We start from the raw sequence: 11,144 nt of genomic DNA, 5'->3' as shown, positions 1-11,144 counted from the left end.
CCTTGTTAACTGATTCTTGCATTTTGTCCATTCTATTGTCCATTCTATCTCCAAGATTTCGGATCAACCTTACTATCATTATTCTGAATTCTTTTTCAGGTAGACTGCCTATTTCCTCTTCATTTGTTAGGTCTGGTGCATTTTTATCTTGCTCCTTTATCTGCTGTGTGTTTTTCTGTCTTCTCATTTTGCTTATCTAACTGTGTTTGGGGTCTCCTTTTTGCAGGCTGCAGGTTCATAGTTCCTCCTGTTTTTGATGTCTGTCTCCAGTGGCTAAGGTTGGTTCAGTGGGTTGTGTAGGCTTCCTGGTGGAGGGGACTAGTGCCTGTGTTGTGGTGGATGAGGCTGGATCTTGTCTCTCTAGTGGGCAGGTTCACGTCTGGTGGTGTGTTTTGGGGTGTCTGTGGCCTTATTATGATTTTCGGCAGCCTCTCTGCTAATGGGTGGGGTTGTGTTCCTGTTTTGCTAGTTGTTTGGCATAGGTTTTCCAGCACTGTGGCTTGCTGGTCGTTGAGTGAAGCTGGGTGCTGGTGTTAAGATGGAGGTCTCTGGGAGATTTTCGCCGTTTGATATTATGTGGAGCTGGGAGGTCTCTTGTTGACCAGTGTCCTGAAGTTGGCTCTCCTACCTCAGAGGCAGAGCCCTGCCTCCTGGCTGGAGCACCAAGAGCTTTTCATCCACACGGCTCTGCCTGGGGAGAAATTCCAGCAGAAGGTATGGGTGACACATCCTTTTCTTTAGCAGGTGGCAGCCCGGCAACTCCTTTTCTCCGGCGTCACCCGCGTCCTCAGGAAACCCAGCTCCCGTCAGCGTGGACGCAGCCCCACGTTGTCCTGAAGCCGACCCCAGCGAGTCCTGAGGAGACCGAGTGCCTGTCAGCAGCCACAACCCGGCGCTGCCTGAGGAGACACAACTCCCCTCAGCTGCGCTCAGAGCTGGGTCCCTTTTGTTAGTTTTGTTTTTAATTGTTTGATTTTGTTTGGGGGTTCTTTTGTTTGTCTGGTTGGTCTCTTGTTTTTTGTTTTCTCTATTTTTTTTGTTTCTTTGTGTGTGTGTGTGTGTGTTTTGTTTGGTTGGTTTTGCTTTTACCATTTGTCTGGGGTTTTGTTTTTCTGTTCATTTATTTGTTTGTTTGCTTTTAATTGTTGTTGTTGCTGTTTGCTTGTTTTTGTCCTTGCTATTTGTCTTGGGTTTTGTTTGTCTGTTTGTTTTCATTTGTTTTCTTCCCAACATTTCTTTTCTTCCCCTTTTTTTTTGCTGAGCCATGTGGCTTGCAGGGTCTTGGTTCCCAGGTCAGGGGGTGGGCCTGAGACTCTCGGGTAGGAGCACCAAGTCCAGGAGGCTGGAACGCCAGAGAATTCCAGGCCCCAGGGAATATTAAATGGTTAGAGCTCTCCTGGAGGTTTCCATCTCAACTCTAACACCTGGCTCCACCCAACAGCCTGCAGGCTCCAGTGCTGAATGCCCCACACCAATAAACAAGCAAGACAGGAACCCAAACCCAGCCATTAGCAGACAGGTGGCCTAAAGTCATACTAAGCCCACAGACACCCCAAAACACACCACCTGCCATGGTCCTTCCCATCAGAAGTACAAGATCCAGCACCACCCATCAGAATGCAGGCACCAGTCCCTCCCACCAGAAAGCCTACACAAGCCACTGGACCAACCTTGCCCACTGGGGGCACACATCAGAAGTAAGAGGAACTATGACCTTGCAGCCTGCAGAGAGGAGACCACAACACAGTAAATCAGACAAAATGAGAAGACATAGAAATATGCTGCAGAAAGTAGCAAGGTAAAAACCTGCAAGAACAAATAAATGAAGAGGAGATAGGCAATCTACCTGAAAAAGAATTCAGAGTAATGATAGTAAAGACGATCCAAAATTTTGGAAATAGAATGGAGAGAATACAAGAAACGTTTAACAAGGACCTAGAAGAACTAAAGAAAGAACAGTGATGAACAACACAATAACTGAAATTAAAAATACACTAGAAGGAATAAATAGCAGAATAACTGAGGCAGAAGAACAGATAAGTGAGCTGGAAGATAGAATGGTGGAAATAACTGTGTCAGAGCAGATTAAAAAAAAATGGAAAGAAATTAGCACAGTCTCAGAGACCTCTGGGACAACATTAATGCACCAACATTAGAATTATAGGGGTTCCAGAAGAAGAAGAGAAAGAGAAAGGGTCTGAGAAAATATCTGAAGAAATTATAATAAAAAACTTCCCTAATATGGTAAAGGAATAGTCAATAAAGTCCAGGAAGCACAGAAAGTCCCATACAGGACAAACCCAAGGAGAAACACACCAAGACACATACTAATCAAACTAACAAAAATTAAATACAAAGAAACTCGTTAAAAGAAGCAAGGGAAAAACAACAAAGAGTATACAAGGGAATCCCCATAAGGTTATCAGCTGATCTTTCAGCAGAGACTCTGCAAGGCAGAAGGGAGTAGCAGGATATATTTAAAGTGATGAAAGAGAAAAAAAACTACAACCAAGATTACTCTACCCATCAAGGATCTCATTCAGATTTGACAGAGAAATCAAAAGCTTTACTGACACAAAAAAACAAAGAGAATTCAGCACCACCAGACCAGCTTTGCAACAAATGCTAAAAGAACTTCTCTAGGCAGGAAGCACAAGAGAAGAAAAAGACCTACAAAAACAAACCTAAAACAATTAAGAAAATGGAAATAAGAACATACATATCGATAATTACCTTAAATGTAAATGGATTAAATGCTCCAACCAAAAGACACAGAATGGCTAAATGGATACGAAAACAAGGCATATATATATATGTTTTCTACAAGAGACTGACTTCAGATCTAGGCACACATACAGACTGAAAGTCAGGGGATGGAAAAACATATTCCATACAAATGGAAATCAAAAGGAAGCTGGAGTACCAATACTCATATTAGACAAAATAGACTTTAGAATAATGACTGTTACAAGAGACAAGGAAGGACACTACATAAGGATCAAGGGATCAATCCAAGAAGAAGATATAACAATTGTAAATATATATGCACCCAACATAGGAGAACCTCAATGCACCAGCCAAATGCTAACAGCCATAAAAGGGGAAATTGACGGTAACACAGTAATTGGGGGGATGTTAACACTCCACTTACAACTAGGGATAGATCATCCAGACAGAAATTTAATAAGGAAATACAAGCCTTAAATGAAACATTAGACCAGATAGACTTAATTGATATTTACAGGACATTCCATCCAAAAGCAGCAGAATACGCTTTCTTCTCAAGTGCACATGGAACATTCTCCAGGACAGATCACATCTTGGGTCACAAATCAAGCCTCAGTAAATTTAAGAAAATTGAAATCATGTTAAGCATCTTTTCTGACCACAGTTCTATGAGATTAGAAATCAATTACAGGAAGAAAAACTGTAAAAACACAAACACATGGCGGCCAAACAATATGCTACTAAATAACCAAGAGATCACTGAAGAAATCAAAGAGGAAATCAAAAATTACCTAGAAACAAATGACAATGAAAACACAAGACCCAAAACCTATGGAATGCAGCAAAAGCAGTTCTAAGAGGGAAGTTTATACTAATATAATCCTACCTCAAGAAACTAGAAAAAATCTCAAATAAACAACCTAACATTATACCTAAAGCAACTAGAGAAAGAAGAGCAAACACAACCTAAAGTTAGTAGAAGCAAAGAAATCATAAAGATCAGAGCAGAAATAAATGAAATAGAAACAAATAAAACAATAGCAAAGATCAGTAAAACTAAAAGCTGGTTCTTTGAGAAGATAAACAAAATTATTGAACCTTTAGTCAGACTTATCAAGAAAAAAAGGGACTGTACTCAAATAAATAAAATTAGAAATGAAAAAGGAGAAGTTACAAGAGACAACACAGGAATACAAAGGATCATAAGAGACTACTACAAGCAACTATATGCCAATAAAATGGGCAACTTGGAAGAAATGGACAAATTCTTAGAAAGGTACAATCTCACAAGAATGAACCAGGAAGAAATAGAAAATATGAACAGACCAATCACAAGTACTGAAATTGAAACTTGATTAAACATCTTCCAACTAACAAAATTCCAAGACCAGATGGCTTCAGAGGTGAATTCTGTCAAACATTTAGAAAAGAGCTAACACCTATTCTTCTCAAATTTTTCCAAAAATTTGCAGAGGGAGGAACACTCCCAAACTCATTCTATGAGGCCACCATCACTCTGATACTAAACCAGAAAAAGATATCACAAAAAAAGAAAACAGGCCAATATCACTGATGAACACAGATGCAAAAATCCTCAACAAAATACTAGCAAACAGAATCCAACAACACATTAAAAGGATCATACACCATAATCAAGTGGGATTTATCCCAGGGATACAAGGATTCTTCAATATATGCAAATCAATCAATGTGATATACCACATTAACAAATGAAGAATAAAAACCATATGATCATCTATATAAATGCAGAAAAAGTTTTCAACAAAATTCAACATGCATTTATGATAAAAACTCTCCAGAAAGTGGGCACAGAGGGACCCTACACCAACATAATAAAGGTCATATATAGCAAACCCACAGCAAACTTTATTCTCAATGGTGAAAAACTGAAAGCATTTCCTCTAAAATCAGGAATAAGACAAGGGTGCCCACTCCCACTGCTATTATTCAACATAGTCCTGGAAGTCCTAGCCACAGCAATCAGAGAAGAAAAAAAACAAAAGTAATCCAAATTGGCAAAGAAGAAGGAAAACAGTCACTGTTTGCAGATGACATGATACTATACATCGAAAATCCTAAACATGCCACCAGGAAACTATTAGTGCTAATCAATGAATTTAGTTATATCACAGGATACAAAATTAATACACAGATATCTCTTGCATTCCTATACACTAACAACAAAAATCAGAAAGAGAAATTAAGGAAACAATCCCATTTAACATTGCAAAAAAGAATAAAATATCTAGGAATAAACCTACCTAAGGAAGCAAAAGACCTTTTTGAAGAAAACTACAAGATACTGATGAAAGAAGTCAAAAATGACACAAACAGATGGAAAGATATACTATGGTCTTGGATTGGAAGAATCAATATTGTGAAAATGACTATAATACCCAAAGCACTCTACAGATTCAATGCAATCCCTATCAAACTACCAAAGGCATTTTTTACAGGACTAGAATAAAAAATCTTAAAATTTGTATGGAGACACAAAAGACCCCGAATAGCCAAAGCAATCTTGAGAATGAAAAACGGAGCTGCAGGTATCAGGGTCCCTGTCTTCAAACTACACTACAAAGCTATAGTAATAAGACAGTATGGTACTGGCACAAAAACAGAAATATAGATTAATGGAACAGGATAGAAAGCCCAGAGATAAACCCATGCACATATGGTCAACTAATCTATGCCAAAGGAGGCAAGGATATACAATGGAGAAGACAGTCACTTCAGTAAGTGGTGCTGGGAAAACTGTACAGCTACATGTAAATGAATGAGATTAGAACACCATCTAACACCATACACAAAAATAACTCAAAATGGAATAAAGACCTAAATGTAAGGCCAGACACTATGAAACTCTTAGAGGAAAACATAGGCAGAACACACTTTGACATAAATTACAGCAAGATCTTTTTTGACCCACCTCCTGGAGCAATGAGAATAAAAACAAAAATAAACAAATGAGACCTAATTAAACTTAAAAGCTTTTGCACAGGAAAGGAAACCATAAACAAGATGAAAAGACAATCCTCATTTTGGGAGAAAATATTTGCAAACGAAGCAACTGACAAAGGATTAATCTCCAAATATACAAACAACACAAGCTGCTCAATATCAAAAAAAGAAACAACCCAATCGAAAAATGGGCAGAAGACCTAAATAGACATTTCTCCAAAGAAGACATACCATTGGCCAACAAACACATGATAAGATGCTCAACATCACTAATTATTAGAGAAATGCAAACGAAAACTACAATGAGGTATCACCTCACACCAGTCAGAATGGCCATCATCAAAAAATCTACAAACAGTAAATGCTGGAGAGGGCATGAAGAAAAGGGAACCCTCATGCATTGTTGGTGGGAATGTAAATTGATACAGCCACTATGGAGAACACTATGGAGTTTCCTTAAAAATCTAAAAATAGAACTACCATATGACCCAGCAATCCCACTACTAGGCATATACCCAGAGAAAACCATAATTCAAAAAGGTACGTGCACCCCAATGTTCATTGCAGCACTATTTACAATAGCCAGGACATGGAAGCAACCTAAATGTCCATCAACAGAGGAATGGATAAAGAAGATGTGATACATATATACAATGGAATATTACTCAGCCATAAAAAGGAGTGAAATTGGGTCATTTGTAGAGACGTGGATGGACCTAGAGATTGTTGTACAGAGTGAAGTAAGTCAGAAAGAGAAAAACAAATATCGTATATTAATGCATATATGTGGAGTGTGAAAAAATTGGTATAGATGATTTTATTTAGAAAGCAGAAATAGAGACACAGACATAGAGAACAAACGTATGGATACCAAGGAGGAAAGGGGGTGGTGGGTTGAATTGGGAGATTGGGATTGACATATATACACTATTTTTAAAATAAATTTATTTAAGTATTTATTTATTTTTGGCTGTGTTGGGTCTTTGTTGCTGCACATGGGCTTTCCTCTAGTTGTGGCGAGTGGGGCCTTCTCTTCATTGCGGTGCACAGCCTCTCATTGCAGTGACCTCTCTTGTTGTGGAGCACTGGCTCTAGGCGCATGGGCTTCAGTGGTTGTGGCTTGAGGGCTCTAGAGCGCAGTCTCAGTAGTTGCGGTGCATGGGCTTAGCTGAACCGTGGCATGTGGAATCTTCCCAGACCAGAGCTGGAACCCATGGCCCCTGCATTGGCAGGCGGATTCTTAACCACTGTGCCACCAGGGAAGCCCGACATATATACACTATTGATGCTACATATAAAATAGGTAACTAATGTGAAACTATTGTATAGCACAGAGAACTCTACTGAATGCTCTGTTGTGACCTAAATGGGAAGGAAATCCAAAAAAGAAGGGATATATGTATACGTATAGCTATACAAATAGCTGATTCACTTTGCTGTACAGTAGAAACTAACACAATATTCTAAAGCAACTCTACTCCAATAAAAGTTTAAAAAAAAAGGATGAATAGCCTCAGTAGTTTCTCTGATTACCCTAAACTGACTGCTACCATGGTCAGTGGCTGAAAATTTGAAAATAGGACTTTTACATAGGAGCGCACCAATGTCACAGAAATGCCCAGCTGTGGGGTTGAATGACCCAGAACCGGCCACCCTCTCCATGAACAGCCCTCCTCCATGACCTGGCAGAGGATTAGAACAGAGAACACTGAGCATCACTTCCAAATCACTGTTTGGTTGTCACAGCTTACGTAGGCTCCGATGGCTATAAAAAGCCAGGAGTACCTGATTACGGCTCCTTCAGCTTGGATCTCTGAGTTTCAGACGTTCAAAGCTAACTGGGTAAAACGTGTCTGCTTATTGTAGAGGCCCCTATTATCGTGGAGGAGTGAGCATACTTGGGAAGAAGGCAAGTGGACCTTCAGGACGAAAGTAGTGGGAGAAGCAGGGGAAGTAGACCAGCCACCAGTCCCTGGGGGAATCAGTGGGCTTGGATGGGGTCTGGATAGGCAGATCTGGTATGACGCTATCAACACCCAGTTGCAAGGGTGAGGTCCTGAGTAGAGGGGAGACAGTGGACTCAGGTCAGCACATCTAAAGAGATGGGAGGGGCGACGAGGTGGATCTAGTATCCCTTGGGCAATCCGAGAGGACTGGAGCGGGGTCTGGGGGCGGAGCCTGTCACGCAGCTTATAACTGCTGGGTTCCACACGAGAAGGTTAACCTTGTCCTGTGTGAGAAGTGGTCGCGGTGCAGCGGTCTGCCTTTCCCTGGTCTTCAAGCCTTCGGGTGAGGACGTGCGGCCCCGCCAGAGCCAGAGGACTATGGGGACAGGAGGGCGCGGCGGCCACGGGGCTGGCGTATGGGGCCTGCTGGAATTGGAGGGGCGGGGGTTGGGACGGGCGATTTGTATCTGAGCCTGATGGCGAGTCCGCGCCTTTGTCTTCGCAGCGCTGCCTTCTGCGTGCAATGCGAAATCCTCCCTGGGGCTGTCCCGGAAAGGTCCGAGGGGGGAGCCCCCAGAGCGGCCAGTCCGCTGTGGCTGCAAGTCCGAGGCTGAGGGGATGAGGAGTGTGGGGCTCAGAATGGGCCTTCTGGGGCTGGCCTTTTGCTCTCTCCCCTCCCGTGGCTGTTAGGTTGGACTGGGCTCCTGACAATGATGATAGTTATTTTAAAATATTAAGCAAATTGCTGCCAACAAAGTGGCTTATTTGCCCAGCCCTGTTATTATTTTAAGTCCCTGTTTCCCCACCTCTGGAGATTAGCAGCCGATCGCTCGTCAAAGGAGGGTCTTAGGGTGACCACAACGGAAGGGAGGCATATTCGGGACGTCTGGCTGCTTGAGGGCCTCTCCATTCTGGTCTGGGCACTAGACGTGTCTTACCCCGCCAGGGTGGGGCCAGGCATGGGCAGGAGAGCTCTGCTTCGCGGGCTCAGGGGTCTCCTATTGTCTCTTCTGGACAAAGCCGGAAAGATCACAGGGCATCTCCTAGCCTCATCTCCTCCCCTCTCCCCTTGAGGAGAAAATATGGTGAAATAAAAATCAACTGTGTCTGGTTTATCCCATTCTGCTGAAGTCCTGAGTCTGATCATAATTAGCTGTGCCGTCTTACAGCGTTTACAAACTAGTGCCATAAGGAGACATCATGAGACGTGTCATTAGTTATGACGGGATTAAATCCCCTCCTTTCCTTATTGCAGCTCCTTAATCTACTGTCTTTGAAAAGGCAGATGAAATGGAAAGAAACTAGTACAACTTATGCTACCGTTTATTGTGTGGTACTCCCTAACCCCCAAGAAAAATCCCCCCCGCCAAAGTAATTGAATACAAAGTGAAGGTGCTCAAATAGTGCTATCTCCTGTTACAAATTCATTCCTGGTTAAGCCCAGTCCTTATTTTTTCTTCTATCTCTATCTGCTCTTGTGTTTCTATCACCTCCATTTGACTTTCCCTGTGATTTTTAAGTCAGACATATTGACTCCGGGTTTTAGAGCATCTTGGTTTCTAGTGCATCCTGATTCAGTGGCTTTTACTGCCTATCAGAAGTGGGGTAATGATGTGGAATTCAAAGCATTTTGATAAAACCATGGCTTTCCCAAGATATGTGCTGTTTTCTTGTTGAAAATCAGAAGATAAAATACATATTGATATTAAATGTGAGAATTTTGGATTGTGATCAATTAGTATGATAATAGTTTTTCCAGTTAAGTTAAAACATTTTTTTTCAGTCTTTCTTTTAGTCAAGATGAGTGGTAAGCCAGACTTCTCTGAAGTGGAGAAGTTTGACAGGTCAAAACTGAAGAAAACTAACACTGAAGGAAGAAGTACTCTGCCCTCGAAGGAAAGTAAGTCATGGGGCAGGGGAGTTTTTAGTGAAGAAGAGCAATGGTGAACATTCATAGGTTCAGTAAATAAACTATTCTAGTAAATTTTGCCACAAAGTAAGCAATAATTACGTAGCCACTGAATTTAATGCAATGGTTAAAAATATCAAATAGTTGTTTAATTACTTGGGTTATATAAGTTGTTCTTACATGATAAACCCAAGAAGTAATGGGGGAATAAAAAACTATTTTCTTCTTGGAAAATCACTAAAAATCACATTACAACCAATTTTGGAATATTATACTTAGCACTAGAAAAATCTTAATTTTTTCAATTTTATGGTTATTTGGAATTTTCTGCATCTAGCAATTTAGGCCCATGATCTTATTCCTAAAGAACTATACAAACTCTGCAGTTTTGGTTTTCTGTACCTGACAACAAGATAAGGCAGAGAACAAGTTTAGATCTTGGGTGTACTTGGGCCTCCCAGACTGAAGGGATCAGTTTTGCCTTTGGGAATTACAGCCTGATGGAGAAACTCCAAGCATATTCACAAAACTAAGGGGCACTTTTTGTCATGTTGCTATTATCTGAGAGTTTCTAAGTTAGTCAAAATTGTCTGAAAGGGTGTAACTTCCTAATTATATAGTGATAGATAAATCTGAGGAAAATACTTCACTTGCTCCTCAGTCTCAGAATATTCGATGGAAAAAATGGCAACAGCATAAATCTAACTCTGAAATGGAAAAAAAGACACAGTTGATGCAGATTCTAATGTTCAGGTGGTTAACACACACACACACACACACACACACACAACTGAGGATTTGCAGTTAGTGCCTTGGCATTCTAAATTTAAAGCGGGTATGGTAGCCTTCAATGACTTGGCAAAGAGTGGCAAAGAACTCTCTTGGAAGAAACTGAACTTAATCTTAGGAAAATATCCTTTAATGATTGTTTGTGTTTGTCTTTTTTCCAGCTATCCAGCAGGAGAAAGAGTGTGTTCAAACATCGTAAAATGGGAATCTCCCAAGAACAAATTTCAACATTGCCTGAGTGTCTTGGTTTTAGGCATGTTTTTTGTAAACCTATGTGTTTGTAGAGATTTTAGCCATTTTCTATGTCTTCTCATCCATAATCCCTGGCTAAGAGGTCAGGAGTAGCCAAAGTTCCCTTACTTTCATTCTTAAACTTTCCATTGGTGCATAAATTCCAGCCGGCTGATGCTGTCAATAATCACACCATTGATGATATTTATGTGTCTAGTCTTTGCATCCCTAAAGGATAAGCAACTTTTAACTTTCTACACTGGATGTCTCCATTGTTCCATAATCTTCATGAAGTGGCATGCATTTGCAGCTTCTCACAGTTTATTTCACTTCTAATGTAGTGATAAAATAATAAATATAATTATGTTGAGACTCCTGTGGTGGTCCATTCTTAGTGGTCTTCTAAGGACTGAAAGTACAAAAGGGTACTCTTCAGCCAAACAAAATGGTTGAAGAAAGGCCACTTTAGCAGAATAGTCATGTGGAAAAGGCTCTTCTCTGTCCAGGTCCAGTGGGTTCTGACTTGCTTTTTTCCATAGTTGGAATCATAGAATTTGAGA

General features: G+C 40.7%; 1 protein-coding gene across 1 annotated transcript; it reads left to right on the top strand.

Annotated features, from left to right (window-relative positions):
* Positions 1 to 9,455: 9,455 nt before the first annotated feature.
* LOC309977926 (thymosin beta-15C-like) lies at positions 9,456 to 10,552 on the top strand (the record flags this gene model as incomplete). The annotated part of the gene is made up of 2 exons (XM_082864298.1): positions 9,456 to 9,555; positions 10,515 to 10,552. 2 exons carry the CDS (start codon positions 9,456 to 9,458, stop codon positions 10,550 to 10,552), a joined length of 138 nt encoding a protein of 45 aa, XP_082720424.1.
* Positions 10,553 to 11,144: the final 592 nt, after the last annotated feature.

This window comes from Leucopleurus acutus (genome assembly GCF_964270905.1).
Source record: "Leucopleurus acutus genome assembly, chromosome: X".
Classification (NCBI taxonomy): Eukaryota; Metazoa; Chordata; class Mammalia; order Artiodactyla; family Delphinidae; genus Leucopleurus; species Leucopleurus acutus.
This window is presented reverse-complemented; position numbering and strand designations above follow the sequence as displayed.